At 35.4% G+C, this 22,265-nt stretch overlaps 1 protein-coding gene and 1 long non-coding RNA gene across 2 annotated transcripts; one reads left to right on the top strand and one right to left on the bottom strand.

Moving 5' to 3' along the window:
• Positions 1 to 4,664: 4,664 nt before the first annotated feature.
• Positions 4,665 to 21,914, bottom strand: LOC121319683 (aryl hydrocarbon receptor nuclear translocator-like protein 2). The gene is given in 16 exon segments (XM_041257366.1): positions 4,665 to 5,993; positions 6,268 to 6,361; positions 6,566 to 6,653; positions 7,185 to 7,257; positions 7,436 to 7,506; positions 9,808 to 9,958; positions 10,643 to 10,749; positions 12,329 to 12,545; positions 12,548 to 12,568; positions 13,250 to 13,399; positions 13,745 to 13,862; positions 15,244 to 15,323; positions 15,621 to 15,778; positions 16,939 to 16,980; positions 17,191 to 17,223; positions 21,827 to 21,914. Coding segments are annotated over 15 exon segments (1,488 nt in total). The 5' UTR covers positions 17,211 to 17,223; positions 21,827 to 21,914; the 3' UTR covers positions 4,665 to 5,895.
• LOC121319685 lies at positions 19,895 to 22,265 on the top strand. Its single transcript, XR_005950737.1, has 2 exons — positions 19,895 to 19,937; positions 21,842 to 22,265. It is a non-coding gene; the product is annotated as an uncharacterized LOC121319685 (long non-coding RNA).

The following is a 22,265-nucleotide window of genomic DNA, read 5'->3' as shown; positions in this document are numbered from 1 at the left end:
AAAGGGTTGAGTGTCTGTGGCAAAGTGGTTGGTAAGGGGAACAGGTGTAGCGGTGATGCGATGCAGGAGTGATGAACAGACAACAGTGATTCAGTGAACAAATGTTTATTTGTGCTGTTTCCAGGTCTGGCGACCGTCAAATAATAAATCCCCGGCCGTACACAACAATGTGTAAAGCGCGGGGATGGCGAACACAGTACAGTCTCACACACAAACAAAGGCACGGTCACCAGTCCTGGGTGATATTCAAACGTGCAGGTGCTCTGTGCAGTGGTGCTCCGGATAGTGCTTTACGTGGCGACAGCTCCGGAGGTGTGCGTTAACTGTCTAGTGGTGCGAAAAAGACAGACGATTATAAACAAACAAAGACAACACACAACACGTAATACACTCTGAGAGCTCCTCTCTCAGTCCTTCTCTCCTCACGTTCCCAAACGAAGGAAAAGATCAGCGTTACCCTGGCCCCTATATGTAATCCCACTTGATATCTAGGTAAACGGTTGCAGCCTTTCAAATCAATATGGTCTACAACAGAGTCGCGCTTCTTTCCAGGCTGACCCACTTCCCTGACCCGGAAACGAACTGTCAGGCCAGCCCTTCCAGATACTTCTCCTCTCGTTCTTTAGAGCCCTCACACGTCGGGAGGAAGATTCATCACCAGAACTCATCTTTCCGTCAGTGTCTTAAAAACATTTACCATTACTAGTCACAAGATAGTATGAATGTTTACAGCTGTTGCCCCCACTTATTTTCAAACCACATAGGAAACATGCCTGAACTCTGATATCACTGAATTGATTTGTACATATTCTTGTAAAGCTTTGAGCAAACAGAGGTCTATTCACATTCACAGAAGAACATTGAAACAAACAATCAGGTTCAGGGAAAGTGTAACTCTATATTAAACATTGAGTTGCATCTGATATATTCCAAACAAAAAAGAATCCTTGTGCATAACTTCATAAGAGATATGTGTGACAGGGTAACGTCACCGTCCGGATAACATTTGCAGGGAGAGAGACTCAGAACACAAACAAGGAAGCTGCAGTTTAGTGCAAAGTGCACTTTTATTTTACAAATGCAAGGATAGAAACACTAAACAAAACACATTTAAGAAAACGGCACAAGGACCAAAGCTAAAAGTTCTACAAAAACTCACAAACAACACATAGCACACAGTACATCGCCATCACCTCCCCACGTCAATTCGGCTTTCACCCTGCCACACATGTAATACCCCTCAAATTAAAATCTTAACCCTGTAATGCCCAAGCTACTTCATTTATGTAACTAGACTCTGTTTATTATACAAAACACCTTTAACTGCTGTCCTGTCACCAAGCCATATAGGTTCAGTTGAAGTCCAACTCACGGCGATTATGGGCACAACAACAGTGATACATTGTAATACAACAGCCCAATGCTTTTACTGTTTAAAAATACAAACACACTAGAAAAACCTAGCCACCACCAATGAGTCAGATCCCTCTTAAGTCTTTAGACATGTGACAAAAAATGACAGCTTTCCACCTGGCTCCCCAAGATTAAATAATATTTGAGATAAAGAACATACAACATTGGGAGAAGCCTAACATACCAGAACTTTATTTAAGGATGAATTACAGACTACTGTACATTGTTAGTCCACACGATTAGTCATTCTGTACAAACTAATGGTAACAAACAACAAGAAGCATTATGGTCAGATAGCTCACACCTCTTCTTATCATATGTCAATGTTCTCATGCATGTGGTTAAGAGCTCCACTCCAGAGTTTCTCCCACTCCTTTCTGGGAACAGAACAGGTGGTTTAACAATCAAATAACAGCATCCCGACTTGTTTGTTTATGATAAAATTCAAAACTTCCCATGAACTACAGTTGAAACTGAAATTCCTCTGGCCTAGGAAGGTAAATAATTAAATAACTAGATTTCAAAACAACCAAATAATAAAATATCTTAAAAGGTTATGTACAAGTAAAATATACACTGCCACCTTCTGGGGAAAAAAAAAAAAATACTACCCGTAAAACTTTAGTCTGTTTGTATGTTGCTGAGGTGCTGTTGGACTGTGCTGCTGTAGCACCATGCTGTGCATGTGAGTCACAGGAGCTGCACTCATGCTTGTCAGTGTGGAGGAATGCCTTCTCCTGATTGCAGAGACAATGGGCTACGGATACAACTTGCACCAGTGTTGACCTCTCTCAAAGTGCATGAAAGGGCCCCCAGAGAATAATTAGTGCCTGGCTGGAGTAAGCGGGAGTGGGAGTAATAAAAATGACTTTTTGTACCACACGGAAAGCTGAAGCATTCCATCTTGTGATTATATTAGGAGCTCTACAAATGTTTATTTTGAAAAAAAAAAAAAGAAGAGAAAAAGCAGTGGATTGTTTGACAGATGAGCAAGTGCAAATTCAGTCTCCGTTAAGAGCTATAATTTCACTTTAACTTTCAAGGATAAGAAGGTTAATACAACGACATCAAGGAAAGCAATGTCTATATCTGCACTTTATGCTCTCATGATTCATATTCAGTGGTTAAGTATTCTTACCTTTAAATGGGTACAGATGAAGTGTGGCTCTGGATTCACTAGCGAGTGAAGTATAGTAATTTGTTTATTTCCCCACAATGTAAGTGACTCGTCACTATATATATATATATATATATATATATATATATATACATATATATATATATATATATATGCCTCCTGGGAAATGCAGAAAGCTGGAATTGAGTGACTTACTGGTTATCATGCTGATGTTTGAGCATAAGATGCAACTTCCTTCTAACTGCGAGTCATTAGTCTAAACTTTTTTTAAAGATGGACCCAACCATTTGCCAAGTTAACATGAACATATTACAAAAATGAGGTTTTAAGTAACAAAATTATGTGACAAATAAGTAACTTGTTTGAGTCCTATTATGATTATGAAATTAAGGACCAGAAAATTTGTCTGTGCGCAGAATGCACTTGTTTGGATCTTGCATCAACTCAAAGGTACAGGAAGTACACCAGACACCTGTATCAATGAGCTTAGAGGTAAAACAAACACGGCAAGGAGCAAACAGGTTTTGCCAATGTAGTATTAAAATTCAAACGAAGTTAAAGTACTGGAATTCTGTATAACACCAGTCAAAATGTTAAAGCCATTTGGTTTACAGAAGGAAGGAGTTATGCAAGATTACAAAAAGTTGGACAGGTAACCCAACATGGAATCAGTGATCAGGTTCTGCTCTAGATTCCCATATCTACTACTGTAGTTTCAAGGTAAATGCGCAAAACACGTGCAAATTGCCAAGACGGAGATTTCCATTTATTGAACAGATACAGAATGTGGAAGGGGTGACATTACACATGACTTGTCCAGTAAACAATCAAGAAATATATCACTTACACTATACATATACCACTGAGCATTAACCTAATCACATATAACAAACAGACAGAACACATAATATATTTAGTCGGGTACACTTACAGTTAAGATGACAGATTATGTTATACTGACTTTTTTTTTTTGCATCTAGTTAGTGTTGCAAATACAACCGAACAGCTGCTGGGAACAGCTAAAAACTTGTTTTTGTTTGTTTTATGTGCAAATTGATGGCTGTAGTGCTCAAGATCAGTCAGTACAAAAAAACCCTTTTGCATGGCTTTCAAGTTAAGCGAATATTCAAGTCGGTGATGAGGAAGTCTGTTGCTGTTGTCACATTTCTGGTTAATACAGTTCAAGATGTTAATACAGACCCAAACAAACAAACAGTCTTGAAGCCATGGAAGTGTTCTCCGATACTATCCCCAGAAGCACTGATATCTGAGAAACAAGCACCACTGCTTACCTACATATCTGCAAATAGAATGCACTGATGATCTCAAACAGATATCGGAAGAAATATATATATGAAAGTTAACTAATGATAAAGTACTTTAAAGCAACAGACTGCTATCTCCACCTTGTGGGCTAAAGTGATATTGCAGTTTCAATTACTGTTCCAAGTCTTTAAAGGAGCCACCTCCCCTTAACTCACCTTGTAAAGTTGTAAAAGCAGAAGGTATTAAGGAGTTAAAATCCCAGGATCATCCTATGCAAAGACATAGTAGTTGACCCCTTACAGTGCTAAGCTGTAAAACATTGCTCAAGATGTTGCCATCAAACAGGGCAATGCTTTGTGTAAGGGTAAGGAAATGCAATCACATGAGCAATAATACTACGAGGCATGATGTTGCATAAGCTGGCAGCTTCAGATGGGTTTTTAAAATACTATTTCAATCTCCACAGTTTAAAAGGTCCAGTAAGTATATTGGTCACACCCAACAGTGACTGGGATTAGACAGGATATATTATTCCAGCACAAACATTATTATTGCACGCATGACTAAAAGTGTCACAACACCCTCTGCCAATCCAATAAATAAAGAAATGTACAACGGTAACTTCTACAAGTCAGTAGGATAATACAATCCACTCATCATACACATTGGGAATAGAAGACTTATTCCTTTAATCCTTCACATGTTCACAAATAGCTCATCAGTAATCCCCTCAATTCGGCACTAACCAAGTCAACTTTGCAATATCATGGCCAGTATTGATGGAGACACCCGAAGATACTGCATGTGTACAGGAAACTATGTTTATTTCAAATATTTACACAGGAGTAGCCTTTGGAGATGTAACACCTCATTCACAAAGTCAGTGTGCTCACAGTAGCAGCAACAAGATTTCAGTACACGGGGTAAACATAAATGCTTTTGCATTATGAACAAAATAACCAATGAAGTACAGAGGAGCTGTGTTAATCTCACATAAAGTAACCTGTTGACCCCAGTGCAAATGAACATTGGCCTCACCCAATACATTTTACAAGATAAACACAGAAAATGAATCAACTGATCAGTTAAGCACTGTGTGTGTGTGTGTGTGTGTGTGTGTGTGTGTGTGTGTAAATCAGAAATTATGATTGAAGTTTGATTACAATAGCGCATGCTGAGACAGATTCATTTAAGGACTTACAGAAGACCTACATAACAACAATTCTTATGCCAGGCTAATGCTTGGACTAGAAGATCATTTATTTTCATTAAGAACATTATACTTATCCAATAAAAAAGTCAAGAATTAAACTCAAATCAATTGCACTCAGGACCATCTTCCATACTCCACAGCATAATTATACAGCGCTATGATTACAAATTATATAGCGTGTCACTTTTAAACCTGACTGGTTACAACTTTAAATTGATTTTAGTCAGTGGATAGTGATCAGATGTATGTTTTTTTTTTTTTTCTAGATCGGATAACTTAAAATCACTGTTGGCTAAAGAAAACAGACAGGTAAATACAGGTGTTGTTAAACTTTAGTAAGATGTCATATGGCATTGGAACACAAAACACACAGTTGGATCACTTATCCCCTAAACATCCAAACATGTTGGGCAAATAGTAAAAAAAAAAAAAAAAAAATTGACCCGTTAATAGTAAAAATATAAGTGGTTTGCTCTAATTATTTAACCCTTTAGCATCTCTGTCAAATTACAATTACCAAATGGGCCTAACAAACACCCTAGATTTTGACAAAATTATTTTAATATTTGTGAGACATATTTAGAAGTGGAATTCTCAGCTTTATTTCAATATTTTATCTTCAAATAAACAATTTCGGAAAAGGGTGCTCTATTGTTTCTTTTCATGACACACCCACACTGCACAGATGTAAACAGTTTATGAAGACTTTTCTGCTTATGAAGCACACTGCTGCATATTTAAACCCTTTATGCTACCTAAATAGAAAGTAACAATGATAATGATTAAAATCAACTTTGAAAAATAAGGATTATTGAGACCAGTGCGCTTCATTGAATCCCTCTCTTACACCCAGCTCACCTTCTGTCTACAGGCTCATAATGACAGCCATGGCAGCTTCATCGTTGCCAAGGTTACCAAAGCTAGGTCCCACAAGCATGTCGAGATCCAGCTGGGAATGGGCATCTGTAATAGAAATAGTCTGGCATTGAAAAACCATGATAAATACATAGGGACAGATTCTCAAAGCTTTTGTACCCCAATTGTTAGCACTGCTTGCACACCTCTAAATCAACTGTCCAATTTCCAATTTATTCTTCGACAACAGTTTTAAAATGACAAACTATTATTATTATTTATTATTATTATTATTATTATTATTATTATTATTATTATTATTATTATTATTAATATTAATAATAATAATAATAAAAAATAATTCCTGTTTTAAAACTCTTACTCATCAGTTCTTCACTGACTGGAAACGAAGCTCCCTGACTTTCTTGGCTGAGCTTTGTAGTGAGTACTGGGGCAGCAGCGTCTCTATTTGGCACCTAAAGACAGCATATTTGTACATAAAAGGTTCAGCACATGAAAAAGGGAACAGAAATGACAAACAAGTCCCTATTGCACCCCCAGAGGTTGACTGATACATTCAGATGTTTATCTCTGTGAGAAACTGCAGTCTGGTCTCTAGGAGTGCAAGACAATTTTTGTTAAAAATGTAGAGATGTGCGCTATTAAGGTAAAATACTCACGTTAATACTGCTTTGAGCTAAAGTGAGATGGGATTTCACTTGAAAAGGAGTGAAGGAGCCAACAGTGCTACACGGAGAGGAGTTCAACCTAGAGTAAATATTAGAAAGAAAAAAGAAAACCAGCTGCATACCTGAAAATAGTTACCTTCTGGGATCTGTTGTTTGCAAAATAAAGGCTTGTTAACATCCTGCATGAAAATACAGAAGACTACATTCAGTCATATGTATTCCAAATGTTTCGTTTCCATCTGCGCAATAGTAAATGTAGATCTCACCTTATTCCAAAATCAAATTGCTAACTGAAGCAGACAGAGACCTGCAGGATATTAGTCAACCTTTTCTTTTTTACATTACTTTAAACATGTATCAAATTTCATAGGTCTCTGTCTTGTATATGAAAGCTACAATTATGTTTATTATTGTGTAATGATTTACTGTATACTGGAGTAGTCCATCATTAAGTCATTACAGACAAATTCACGTTTTGATGTTGAAATCTTCATTTAATGTTTAAATACTGTAAAGAGTGATACAGACCCGGTCTTCTTTGTTTAAATACTGTAAAGAGTGATACAGACCCAGTCTTCTTATACTTCCTTATACACATCCATATACTGACCTATTGAAATCTAGCAGTTCATTAGCAATCTGAGATCCTATACTTCCAGCACCAATCACTGTACCACTGGAGCCTAAAATGGCGTGGAAAATAATGAGGAACAAATGCAGACAACTATATAGCATTTGTTTAATTTATATTTGTTAACTTGGCAAGGCATATATGACAGACATGTTTGTAAGTGAAAAGAGAGCTCGGCAAAGAGCTTGTTAATATTCTTTTTTGTTTTGTTTTTTTAAGCACGGGCATACCTTCAGATGACTTAATATCACTCTGCTGTGATGAACTTTCAGCCGAGTCCCTGGTACTACCATATCCACTGCTTTAGAATAAAAAAAAAAACACACACACAAAAAACAGGAGGGTTAAGGGCTTTGCTCACTGGATCCGTTCTGCCATCATCCGTCATCCGAAAAAGTTGTGTGTCAGTCCATCGCACACTAGATGCGCTAATATTGTACTTCAGAGTACTGGTGTGCAGTGGAGGCTTTGTAGTAAATACACCTAGTTTCAGTATTTTAATAAAAAAAAAAATACAATTTGTTTAATTCTTGCATAACTTTGAACACAAAAAGATGTTAAATGTAGTATAAGCGTAATGGTCAGCGAACACTGATTATAAACCACTTTATTCTTTAGTGCACGAAGAAAGTTAAACATTTGCTAATTATTATGTTTCTACTAGATCTACAATAATGTTGTTATACAATACATAACAAAAAATGATAACTGCATACAATTGTCATAGCATCAGAAACCATACTACCAATAGTTTATTTCAAGCACTGGCACCTGTGTTAAATACATCTAAAAGTTGGGAAGGTAGCAATGAGCTACCGAAAATCTTTACCATAATGCCCTTCACTCTGTGTATGAAGCTAGAAATTCCATCACTCTTGTACGGCCCCTCTTTTCTGACTGTTAAGCCCTGGCCGCTCTTGCCCTGTCACGCTTCTTTCTCGGATATGTACGTGCCTCCTAGGTTAGGCCATTGTTTCTTTACTTCCTCGACTACAATTGAAATAAAAAGTATATGCTTGTAATAACCTATACTGCACAAAAACCACGTGTTTATGTATGCTATCAGTTCATAATTTCGTGTTTTATGATACATATCTTTCACACCCAAGTCAACGAAAATGTCTTTCCATGTTTTCCTTTTTCTTCCCAAAGTCCTTGTAATCTTTGTTGGATTTACCATAAAGTAATTTTTGTTTGGCGACAACAATTAGTTTTTCCATTTTGCTCAGAGAACTGCAAGAAGTCACGTTTCATCTTTTTTCATTGGTCAATGTATTTTTTTAACGCACGTCAAACCGGATCAAATCAAACTAGTTTCTATTCCAAAATTGACGCATCACCGTCATATGACAATTACGGACTCAGTGTGCCAGGTGTAATAGGGAATGCACGTGAACGTTTTGTTCTTAGATGTATGTTAAAATCGGATGAATGATTGGATCTAGTGTGCAATGGCCTTTATTGTTAGAAGGCTTTTGTTCACCACAACAATTGCCACTCTTCCTCATGAGACCATGAAATATCCACTAGTAATAGATATAAGTTTGAAAGATCTTATGGATGGATCTTCGAGTAAACAACGGGGTTCGGAAAAATAGTGTTGCATGTGTGTTGATACAACTGTTTAAAAAATGTACCTCCGACTTTAATTTTCAATGTAAAAATTAATTTTCAATGTCCTGACAACGTTTTACACATATCTTTAAAGTCTGTTTCAAAGCTCTTTTGAAAGTGGCTGCTCTAGTGCACTTACGTGTTTTTTTTTTTTTTTTTTTTTTTTTTTTTTTTTTAAATGGCTCTTCCTGCAGTGATTTTGAAGACAGAACTCAAACCCCAGTGCATTAGAGCGGCCATTTTCAAAAGAGCTTTGAAACAGACTTTAAAGTTAAGTGTAAAAAGTTGTCAGGATATTAACAATGAAAAGAATAATTCTAGAGACATTACATACCCGTCAACATTGAGTTTTCAAAATACGGGAGCTTTTGTAAAATAAAATATCATACCTGTCAACAAAATCGAGAGCGGGCAGCGGAGTGTGCAGGTGCATGGCTAAGTATGTGAACTTGCCTTGCGCACTGAATGCATGCCTGCCACAGGACTCCCCTGGGTCCTAAACCCTGCCAAGTACAGACAGGGATTACAGTAATCGTACATCGGCCATGAATTTTGTAGACATTAACGGTCTGCTGACGTAAGGGGGGTTTAACAGTAGAATACATGAGAAAATATGCCCTGGGAGATGTCCGCAAGAAGGGTCCTAAATACAGAGGACTCCTGGTGAACACGGGAGAGTTGACAGGTCTGTACATTACATAAACAGTCGTAGCAACACGTGGCGACTTATTACGCTATATTTTTTTTTCAGAACCTTGCTACTAACTCTTTAATACCTCCAGCCCCAACCCCCCCAAAAACATTGGAGTTTGTCACACACAACTCAAGTATACTCTTCCTGCAGTAGCTTGCTGCAGACTGTTAGTGGTGTGCCTGCACTTGTTTTACCGTTTATCTGAATGCCATTGAACAGAATGGCAAGGGGCACATTAAAAACACGTGTCGGGGACCAAGAACCTTTACATATCAGCGTCTGACAGATACTTACGGCATCACTGTATTTGTAGACACTATATATTCTACTTCTTTGGTCCAGGGATTTATAAAACTAAACCACTGACTTCGCAAGGTGACAAAGGAGCCATATTTTGTTTTAAATTTGTAGCAATTTGTCTCAATCTTCTCTTTACTTTGTAGAACTAGGGAGAAAAAGAGAGAAAGGTGAAGCATTCAGTGAAAACCTCAGCTAAAAGCATGCACCCGTAGTAACAAGATATAAATGTAGGGATGGCGTTCCCCAACCAACCTGTCACATTGCTACATTGTCATATACTGTGCATATTATGAAAATGCAGTGCAACATATTGCAGGAATTTAGAAAGTTTTACCATTTATAACTTAGGACAATATGGACAGGACAAAGAATTAATGTACAAAACACTTCCAAGCAGTTAATGCAGACAAGTTAAATGTTCTTTACATTTCTAATCATTGGAAGTTACTAAAACTCAAAAGCACTTGAGCGTTATGTGAAGCACTGCTGACCAATGAAACCATTGGGAGTTCATAGGTGATGATGATGTACCATTATTGGAGGACACTCGTCAATTCTGAGGTGCGCACTACTGCAACCAGATGACAGCTAAAGTAAGTCTTAAAGCGACATCATAATGAACTGCTTACATGTGTTCCAAAGATGTATTCACCTTCTATATCAGACATCACCAAGACAGTGTCCAGAATGATGAAGTGAGCATACTTTGTAGGTGGCAAAAACAGGGAGTTGCTGATACACACCGAGATACGGCAACATTGTTATATTCTTTTAACAATCTCTTTATATATTCTATATGTAGGTGTTCCAGCAATAGGGTATGCTGTACCTTTCCTATGTCTATTAGATAAATGTAGAAGGTCATCTTGATGGAAGTACTCATAACAAGAAGCTCCGAGTAGCTCTTGGGCCAGATAGCCTAGAACAGTGATTGCTCTGTTTTGGAGAAAAGAAAAGAATAAAAAAGAAAACAAGAATTTGTGAGTACAATTAAAGGAGACAATATAAATATATACATTGCCGTGAGAAAAAATGATTCTGGTCACTCTGCAGTGACTACTAATGCAACACTGCAAAACAGAATTCCCTTTAGAAAAATCAAAACAAAGACTTGTAACATATATATTATAGCCCTCCAAATCAATGTATCCATTAGTTGGATGTCTGGATTTTCAGTAGAAACCATACCAGTATATTCTTTGGTGTTGGTGGGGGGGGGGGGGGGGGGGGAGCGGTGACAGCTGATAAAACAAAATAAAAACAAAAAAACAGACACTTGTCCAAGAGGGAAGGGTATCCTTTTCCTTAGTGGTTAATTTAATAAATTACTGTAGGAAGGTCTGAATTTTCAAATTTTACAGAATTACTTTAAAATTGAGTAATTATCACACATTCTAGAAAACCACTAAGAACAATTTCTAACCAACATCCCTTCAAATGACACACACACACACACACACACACTTACTTTACTTCCTTGCTGAACCAAGTAACAACTCGACAAGTGCCAGCTGCAAGTACAGCCTACCTTTTCCAGAGCTGCTAGGATACACACACGTTTGAAAATTTGTGTATGAACCTACTTCACTTGAAATACCCTGTAAAATACATTGTTGACAAATTTAAAAAAAATAAGATACAGGTTAAATGTGTGTATTTATTTTGCTCAAATTAGAGATGATTGCTTAAGGTGTGTCATCTAGAAGCTGTGGTAAATCCAAAGCTACAGTACAGTAAATGTCTGTCAGTACATTTTATTAAAACTTTTATTAAGAAAACATATATTGGATTTTTTTTATTTTTATTAAGGCTAACGACAAAAAAGATATGTTGCTTGAAAGTTATGTCATTGAATGACAATTAAGTATTTATCTAGCGACAGTAAACTCAAAACGGCTGAATGTATTGATGGAATATGTGAACCCATTGTCTGCAAGCCACCTTGTGGCACAGGATAATCTCATTCTTAATTCTCTGGAACAGTTTAAGTGATCACAGCAATACTTAAATGGTAATTTCCAGCCACCAATATAACCCAATTAATGCCTTAAAATATGATAAAGTCTTCAAGACTTCAACATCTTTCTTTTTCTGGCAATACAAAAAACTTGGGATATATAAGCAGCTACTCATGAGACACACTTTAATAAAATTAAGTACACTGACAAACTATCTGCCTTAAATGTTTATTAAGGTTGAATGTACAAATGAAGAGATTAAGCAGTTCAAAATTTTATACAGAAGAAAAGCAGAAAAGGCTGACCTTTCAGCTCTTATTACCAACTGAAATCCAAAATATTCTGTTCATTTTCATTGATAAATTGAAAAACAAATGTATCCAAAATATTCTAGGAAATCTGAATACTTCACGTGCCCCATTAAGGAAGATAGGACAATAAAATATCATGAAATCTAGTTAATTAAATCTAGTTAAATAAATCGAATTAATTATTTTGGAGTAGTCGACAACCTTCATAAAAAAAGAAAAGAAAAACAAGGTCTTTGAATGCCTTACCGCTGGTCCACAAAGGTAAACTTTCCATCCATAGCATATCGAGTAACAAACTCTGTGGGCATCACTTTGATTCCCCTGTTCATCTGGGGCAGCGTGTGTGGTTGAAAGCGGCCAATAAAAACAAGGCAGCTGAAGTTACTGCTCTCTTTCTCAGAGTCGCTCTCTCTCTCCATTCCCATCTGACTGGTTGGCCAGCATATCATGTAGCCAGTGCAGAGAATGTGCAGTATTTTTGAGAATCTAAGTAGGAGAATAACATATTTCAGAATATTTGACAAAAAATTATCTGTATATCACTAAGATTTTACATTTCGTTTTGCAGTTTATATTGCTATTTTGCATATTAATAACATGTAATTTTTTATATTTATTGTTCATTGAGTTAACAGTAAGGGAACATTTTAAAAAATAAATAAAGATTTAGAAGGGATGTTTATTTCAGAAATATGACCAAACCACATCACCCAGAAATAAAAAAAAAAATCATATTAGAATAGGTTACTATCAGGGTAAAGGTAAATGTGGATTCATAGGAATTACAAGTGAGAAAAGATCAAACATTAAATATCGTTATATAGGTTAATCAGAAGATTGTTCCATATCCTTAAAAAACTTGTCAGGAATTTTACTGAGCCAGGAATTTAGTGAGACCTCAAGACGCTTGTAAAAAACAAATAACTGTGATATGTGTCACTATAAAGGGCTTGTGACACTAACTCTGATCTAAAGAGGTATGAATAAATACACTGGTGAACTTTAACTAGAACACAGGTATAAAAGTAATTTTCCAGTAATTAATATGAGCCTGTACACTTGCTAATTTATTCTCTTGCAACTGAATGAGGGAGCTGGTCACTAGTATATATACTGTAAACTTGCTACTATTCAAGACGCATGCTAGAAATATTCCTGAATGCTAGCCTTTTTTCTTTGTGGTGCATGACTGAAAATCTTTGTCTTCCATCTTCACTGGTATTCGATGATATTTCATTCGACAGAAGAAGGATCTTCTAGCACCAGGGCACAGGCGTGCAGAACTTAATGGGATGTCAGACTGGACTTGCAAGCCAGCTATAAAAAGACAAAAATGTGTTACAAGCTCAAGGCTGTCCAATGTAACCATTTCACAAAAACAAAGACAAAGGTGTGCTGGAGTTTCCTTTTGCATTGCTGTCAACATCAATGCAATGTAACTATAAAATAAATTGTTACTATTTTATTTATTAAAAACTAAAAAAGTCAAATACATTTGCAACTGCCTATAACACTGAAATCAACTGCAAATACAGTACTTTGTTAAAATGTTTCTTGTTAGTGTCATAGTCTATGTTTTCTAGATTAAATCAATACAAATTGATTACTTAGTGCTGGTAATCTAGCACGAATAAATGATGTAGCAAAAAAAAAGAAAATTACTTTTAGTGTCTATCAGTCTCTCCCGAGGTGACACATCTGAAGCAGAGAGCTCCTCCTTCACCTTTGCAATATCCTTTGGGTGCACATAGTGAAACAGGCTCTGTCCAATCAATTCAACCTTTTAAGAAGTAAATGGTAAATGGAATATTTCCTATTTTATATTATGCTCATTATATATATATATATATATATATATAATATATATATATATATATATATATATATATATATATATATATATACACACACACACACACAACACACACACACACACACACACACACACACACACATTACATTTGTGGGATTTTCATAGTAATTATAATAATTATACCATGGTAATAGAGGGTACTCAATGATTCAAAGTTATTTTGTTCTTAAAAAGAGGATTTGGTGTACCATATATATAATAGATATCTAATATATATATATATATATATATATATATATATATATATATATATATATATATGTGTGTGTGTGTGTGTGTGTGTGTGTGTGTGTGTGTATTGCATTTTACCTTCATATCTTGCTATTTCACTGTCTAAGCTTTTATGCTTCAGTTACAAATACAAAAATGTGGATTCTTTATAGATAGTGCTTGTCGTAATATCCAGAGTCTAAATTTTTCAGTGTTTAAATTGTCCTGCACGTTAGTCAGGGACCTGCCAGTGTTTAGTGAGTGCTCAGTGAGAGCTAGGTTTTTGTTTTATTTATTTGTATTTTGAATAAAAGTACGCATAAGCACTAAAATCAAAGTTTTTATCTCTGGGTCACGTTTTTAAAGGGGCACGAACCCGAACTACAGCCAAGCTTGGTCACATATGTGAGAGTGTGTATGTGTATGTATATATATATATATATATATATATATATATATATATATATATATATATATATATATATATATATATATAAATTAACATGTATTTATACTAAAGTAATACAAAGATGACTACAAAAGATTTAGAAGTGAGTAGTTTTTCGAGATTTACAATTTTAGTATAAATACATGTTAATTTGGATTCATATGTTGTTTTTTTCTGACTTTATGTGAACGAAAAGACACACATTTGCCCATTTTCCCATTGGAAATAGTGATATTTTGAAATATCACTGTCCTGGTCACAAAAGCAAAGTTTGTGGGGAATAATAGCCATTTTCTATACTTTTGAGGCATAAGCAATTAGGAAATAACACTTACTACCCAGGAACAAAAAAAAAAAAAATTTTGTTACACAGTGTTATTAATGCAGATCTAGATCAGTTTTTTTTTTTTTCACACTGAACAAGGCAGTGCTAGAAGCCTGTAGATGTAGAAGGTAAATAAAATAAGCTGTAGTCTCCTAAACATTGAACACTGGATAGAAATAAGTTTCTTTCTCTAGATCCTGTAGTATTTCTTTACACTGGTTTTCTGGGAACTACTGCATTCCCAATAGCTGGACACTTGACGCACCAGACTAGCAAATCCTAACCCTACCATGTTCAATATTTACCCTGAGGACAAGTTGTTTAAGCTCATCATGAGGCAGGAAAGAAGGCCTGTAATTCGCTTCAGCAAAAGAGTTGGTGGCACCTGCATGATAAGAATAGTGGGAGAAGGAATTATGAGAAGGACCAAACAATGCATGATTTTATTAAGTACAGAAAAAGTAGTATGGTTGGACATGCTGAATATGTGTGGGACACAGTGGTTAGTGGTCCTCAAATGCACACATAAGCACACAAAATAACTTTATGATAACATAAAGTCAAATCATGACTATGACATCTTTCCTGCACATGTTCATCAAGGTTACCCCTTGGATTATTTTTGGAATGTGACAAAGGGGAACATTGTGATGATTGGAGCAGGCCACACCCTTCTCCTCACCTTTCAGTGACTTCAAATGCTGCACAGCCATTCTCAGCACTGTAAGCTTGTCTAATTTGCGAGACGTTGAGTTACAGGGAGGGATCATGGCAGACAGTTCTTCTATAAGGTCATTCATTTTGTCTCTCATCCTCTTCTCGAGTTGGCTGTGTGGCTCTCTAAAGGGTTGAGGAGTTGCAGATGAGAACAGATGAGACAGCATTTTAAATAATGCATTAGGAGTTTTACCTTGCAACATCCATAAACACCTTGCTGCAATACAATTAAGTGAGATTCTGTTTTTGCAACACTGTTCATCCGCTATCAACTGGTACAAAATAAATTTGTGCTCTGAAAGAGAATAAGGAATCACAGATTTAAAAGGGAGTTCCACTTTCAATCTGATTCAAATCTTGTTCAATCCAAGACTCAATACGGTCAACAGGATTTAGAAAAAAAAAGATATGCCAAATAAAGTGACCAAACAAGAAATATATAACGTACAAACATATTGGGAAATGTTGAAAACTCTGTACAACTAAACTATATAATAGTGTTGTTTGTACTGTGATAAAGAAAGGGTTAATGTATGTTTTAAACAAGTTGTGTGAGCAAGAGTGAGTGGAACAGAAGCAGCTGAGGGTGCAAGTTTCATCTACTGAAGCAGAACATCCTGTTTTTAGTAAAATTCGTGGTAAAGAGGATAAGTTTAGCAAGAACTTGTTAATGTAATTGGTTTTGAAGATTGGGTAAAGATTGGTTTTGAGGATATTAAGCTAGGTTATTTTGGCTTAGCAAATGAGTAGATACAGGGCAGGTTATAACCCTGATGCAATGTAACCAATAAGGTAATTCATACAATTCAAGTTGCGTGTTAAGGAAACAGGGTAATTAGCTTAGGGCATGCATACAGTTAGTCTAAAGTTGGTTGTTAGCTGGTATTCAAACTTCCAGCTGTGCCTTGCAAAAGAGTTCCTGGTATACAAGGTACTAATGGCTCAGACTATTTCTGTTGCCACATAGCTAGCTGACTAATATAATCTGTATAAGAACATATTTGCTATAATTGTTTGCTGTTATATCACTATGCAATAATGGAATTAGTTATTAAATAAACTAATTTGATATACTAATCAATACTTTCATTTCCTTTACTATTCACTATTAAATCATAGAAGGCTTGGGATATACATATAAATATCACATTTCTCTACAATAACCCAATAATTTAATTTAGGAGCTTAAGTAAAAAGTTGTTTTTTTTGTTTTAAGAATTTACCCCTGGTGCAATATTGCCAAGTCCATCTGTCCGTCCCCATTATAAAAGAACAAGATTTACCTAAAACATTTTACTTTCACATGTTGATCATCCTCTTCTGCCCTGTAGGTTGAAGAAAAAAGATAATTTGAAATCTGTCAACTTCTAAACTATAAAAAAAGACTATTGCCCAATTAATTAAATACAGTATATCTTCAAATTGTTTTTATTTAATAGTTTTTACACACAGTCATGAGTTATCTGCATTTGAACATTTGTTTAGAAGGTTAAACTTTTTAAGTATTTAAAATTAAGCGTTTTAAGAATGCATACCTGCATTCTAAATCTTCCATGTCTGGAGCCTCCCTGAATAAGAGAGAGAGAGAGCACAGTTTTAGAATGAGGGCAACAAACAACATATATCTTATGAAAATATAGTTACATGCACCAATTACCATATTTGTTCTTATAAGAAAATGTATACTTTACAGAAGATTGCTCCTCATCTTTGTTCATAGAGTCATATGATGGTGTGAAATGATTATCTGACTTATTGTGATACAATGTAATTTATTTATTTATTTATGTGTGTGTGTGTGTGTGTGTGTGTGTGTGTGTGTGTGTGTGTGTATATATATTTTTACATAATTCAAAATTAAGTATGTCAAGAAAGAATATATTTAACATTACAAACACATGTTTATTAGGACACACACAGAGATTTGTTTCTCTAATTAAAAAAACAAAACAAAAATATTTCAGGAGTGCCCATTTACTCCACCACATGTCAATTTCTACCCCTGATGTAGTAAATATGGACAAGAATGTGAGGAATACACAGGTAACAAAAGAAAAAAAAACATTCCCCCAAAATCTATCAATTCCCAAAAAAACATTCCCCAGCTTTCACGAAAGTCACACACCAATCACTCAGCATCAAAAGCAAAATTATTGTATTGCAGCCCACAAAAACTTAAAAAAAACTTCAGCTAATTCTTTTACACTCTATATAAATTCCTCTAATGATGAAAGGGGATAAATAAAGTAAAATGCAAAATAAATCTTAAAATACATGTACAAATAAAAAGTAAGAAAATGCACAGCAATAAAACTAATGAGCAGGTCAGTAACAATCATCCCAAGCCACGGCTGTAATAAAGAGTTAGAGCTGCTAATACCATCAAAAAGTATATTTCCTTGACCTACATCCACTGTATGTACATGGGATAAGACTGACATACAGACAGATAGACAGATGCCTCCATACCAGCATATTTTCAGAATCATATCGTTCTGAATTAAAATACTACTTCTGTTGAAAACATAGCACTGTACCAACAAAACCAACTACAGAACATCTAAATGGAAGCCTACTTATTTTAAAACGCAGTCCTTTCAGTTATGTATTTTTTGACAATGTATCTTTTCTGAGTTCCATGAAAAAACAGTCTGGGAATGGAACAGGCCAAAATGAAATAATCAGATATGCACAACACACTTTCATTTTTGCTGTTGGGTCCTTAATGGAGATTTAAAAATATGTACTGTATTACGTGTCCACAGTCGTCTCTTTTGGGAAGTGATATTTTCAGAATCATATCGTTCTGAATTAAAATACTACTTCTGTTGAAAACATAGCACTGTACCAACAAAACCAACTACAGAACATCTAAATGGAAGCCTACTTATTTTAAAACGCAGTCCTTTCAGTTATGTATTTTTGACATTGTATCTTTTCTGTGTTCCCTGAAAAAACAGTCTGGGAATGGAACAGGCCAAAATGAAATAATCAGATATGCACAACACACTTTGGATCCATGCAGTGTATTTTTAACCTAGCTCAAAGACCCAGTGACCTAAATAACACTTAATACTGTACATCAGCAACCTGATTTTGACAGCCATGTTCCGGAGATGCTACACAAATGGTTACTATTCTTTTTATTATTATTATTATTATTATTATTTTGGTGCCTGGACAATAAATATAACAAATCATAAAAAATGTATATAACCATTTTGGTCATTACACTTTTGAACCTAGATTGTAGGAGTTTTTTATGACTTGGGGAATGAATTAAATGGCATAAAACAAAATGACAGCCTTGACTACTTCATTCTACGCTTCGTGCACTAACAATGCAGAATTTAAATTAATATTTATCACTTGGTTGGCACTTGATGAAAGGGCAAAGCTTCATGGCCTAATTTTTCCCAAAGAAATAGGGCACATGTTGTTAATAATAATAATAATACGTAAGAATGGAAATCAAGCAATATGCATGTTACCCAGTCAGAGTGAAATGTAGAGCACGCTTACTAAATATGAATAGAAAATAAAACAAGAGTTGTGAATAGCATGCAATCGATAACACACGGATAATTTCCTTAAAATATCAACCTGTTGGCGAACTGCAAACGGATAGACATGCATATTCGATAGGATTTAAGATCATTCTCTGCAAAATAATGTAACAAGCGGACTGGATTGACCTATATACCTATATTATGTAACTCTCTAGTCACGTTCAACTCGTGCATTTGTTTGCATGAAAAATCACATTACCCCTATTTACACGTTGGCTACTTTCAGCCCGAGCAATTAAAAACACCCCTAAATGACATCAGGAATGCATGTATGTAACTTAAATATTTTAATATGGTTTGCAAAATTCACTACGGCTTAGTAGTTACATGCAAATCTTAAAATAAGTACAGTACCAAATACTTAATCATCGACTTCTTATTATTAAATGTATCTTAAATAAAAGTGACATGCAGAACCTGATCGACCTGCCTATGTGACGCACACGAAAAGTGAGAATTCATACATGAAAAAGTATGGACACTATTTTTTTTACTTACCTGTACCTTTAAAATAGAAACACGTCAAGTCCTCCTTGAAGCTAAAGGAAAAGCCTAGTAAACTGCATATTTGATACAGCCACTAGGTGGAGCAGCCTAAATGCAGGACAGCGCTATCAGTTAGTGGTGATATCGTGCTTTCTTTCAGTAGTAAAACCGAGAGACTGCAAGCAACGATTGAGTTAGTCCTGTCTTTACTTTTCCTATTTTAACAGGTTAGTAAGAGTCAATATAGCATTAAAACGCCATCAATCACAAGGTTAAATGCTGTAGATTATTTTGGTGGTTTAAATATGTATTTTTAATATATAGAAGTGCACATTTAGAATCGGCCATTATAGTGGAGATCACCACGTGGGGATAATAATACAGATAGTGTTAGTGAAGACAAGATGGCGATTATGTTTTCAAAGTGAAACAAACTGGTTTAAAAGATATATAAAATGCTTGTGAAATATTACGGTTGAAGGTGTTCTGATAATAAATTTAAGCCCATACTATCCTGATGCCAATAATCAGTGTAAACTGATATTTCTGTGATGTTTGTTATTCTGTGTTTCGTTTTGCTAATTAATAAAAGGTAGAATTTAGGCATGGTGTAACGTGATGTAAATGCATGTTTTGAATTACTAAAACTTATACCTTATTGTGAGTTGTATGTACCATTATTAACACTGCTTTCAGGATGCTTAGACTTGAATGATATTTGTAGTTGAACTGATGATTAATAATAGTGCAACAGTGCCATGGAAGTAGCCTGAACGTGTTAAAATAGTGATGCTAGTTATATAACGTATATGGAGAATGCATAACTATATAAATGACACAGACTATCCATTGTGGAATGCTTCTTTGTTGTGATTGTCATGTTTTATTTTAATATACTACAGCTGAGATAGCGGTTGAATACCAATATGAAGACTGTCTCAAAAGGCTTGTTATTGGTTATGTTCTATTGCTATTATTTTATTGTCATGATTATTATTGTTCTTCTCTGCACGATTTCAATGAAGTGATGGATTGTTTTATGTTTTAAAACTTTTAGTAGTAAAACCGAGAGACTGCAAGCAACAATTGAGTTAGTCCTGTCTTTACTTTTCCTATTTTAAGAGATTAAACACTTTATCTTCTGTTGATGGGCTCTCTGCCCGAGACCCGTAACACCTACAGCAAAAATAATAATAATTTTAAAAAAATGCCACAGTGCTACAAGAACTTTTATTTTTATTAAAATTTAGTTCGTGTTCATGAGAAATGATCAGACACCCTTCACTGACTAACTGATCTGCTTACGGAAACGCTGTTATTATTGCTGTCACACAACCATTTTATAGTTGACTCCATGCTTGACACAAAACAACAGCAGAACATGAACTCCTTTCCCTAACAACGAAGCGATTTTACAGTAAAGATATAGATCAAAATAAAACTTTACAGATATACTAAAGTATCTGTTTACGAAATATCTGCATGAAATGCCTAGATCAGGCAGACGGAATGTCATTTCTGAAAATAACCCACAAACTAGTTCATTAACAAAAACAGCAATAAAAAAAAAATGTATAAGCCAACATATATAATATATATATATATATATATATATATATATATATATATATATATATATATATATATATAATATAAATCACATCTGGAAGTACAGTAAATTACATTTACAAAATGCTCAGTTACTACTTAGTTTGAGAAAACGAACAGTATTTACATTCTATAAATAAGTTACAGTGTCACCTTCTCTCGATTAAAAGTTAAACGAACGGTACCAAACATCCTGAACTTAACAATAAAATAATAAAACTGCATAAACAATGTAACAACACACCACACAAACAGCTTTTTTTTTTTTTTTTAATTTGAAACGTTTCACAAGATTTTGGAAGTTCAAACACAACAATTACAAAATCAGTGCATTTGATCTACTAAACTATTGACCTAGTTTCGGAGCTACCAATGCATAAAGTTGGTTACTCTCCCACTCATCATTCAGCTGCGGCAGAGCAACATGCCGAACTGTATTGACATTGACAACGAGTATATAATCAAAGGGGATCCAGTTCTTCTCACCCCGATTCACAATTGGATATACCTGTCGTTTCTCCAGCTGTTCTCCCACCGATGTTAGCCGCTGTATCCCAGCCGACATGGCAGGAGCAGGTTCCCAGGGGCACCGTCCACACTGCAATGCCTGAGGATTAGAAGGAAGTGGATGCGGTAACAGGGTGTGTGTACAGAAACGTGCGAGGAGAACATACCTTGTAATCAGGACACGAGAATAAACTCCAAGGGAACACTGAATGAACGTCACGTGCCTCCTCTTTCTTTTCCTCCAACCCCACCTTTGCTGAGATTATTGGAGTAAAGAGGTGGAACTCGCGCGATACAGCTGAAGGAGAATTGGGTGGAAAGAAGACAGTGAAAAGTGGCTCCTGACTGAAAAGGCTAGTCTCTACATTGTACCTTACCAAAAACCAAGTAGCTACCTACATTTCTCTAATTTGCTTAATAAAATAAATATGTTTTCTAAA

The sequence above is a fragment of the Polyodon spathula genome, chromosome 8, assembly GCF_017654505.1.
Source record: "Polyodon spathula isolate WHYD16114869_AA chromosome 8, ASM1765450v1, whole genome shotgun sequence".
Taxonomy (NCBI): Eukaryota; Metazoa; Chordata; class Actinopteri; order Acipenseriformes; family Polyodontidae; genus Polyodon; species Polyodon spathula.
Note: the sequence above shows the minus strand (reverse complement) of the source record. Positions and strands in the feature narration are given on the sequence as shown.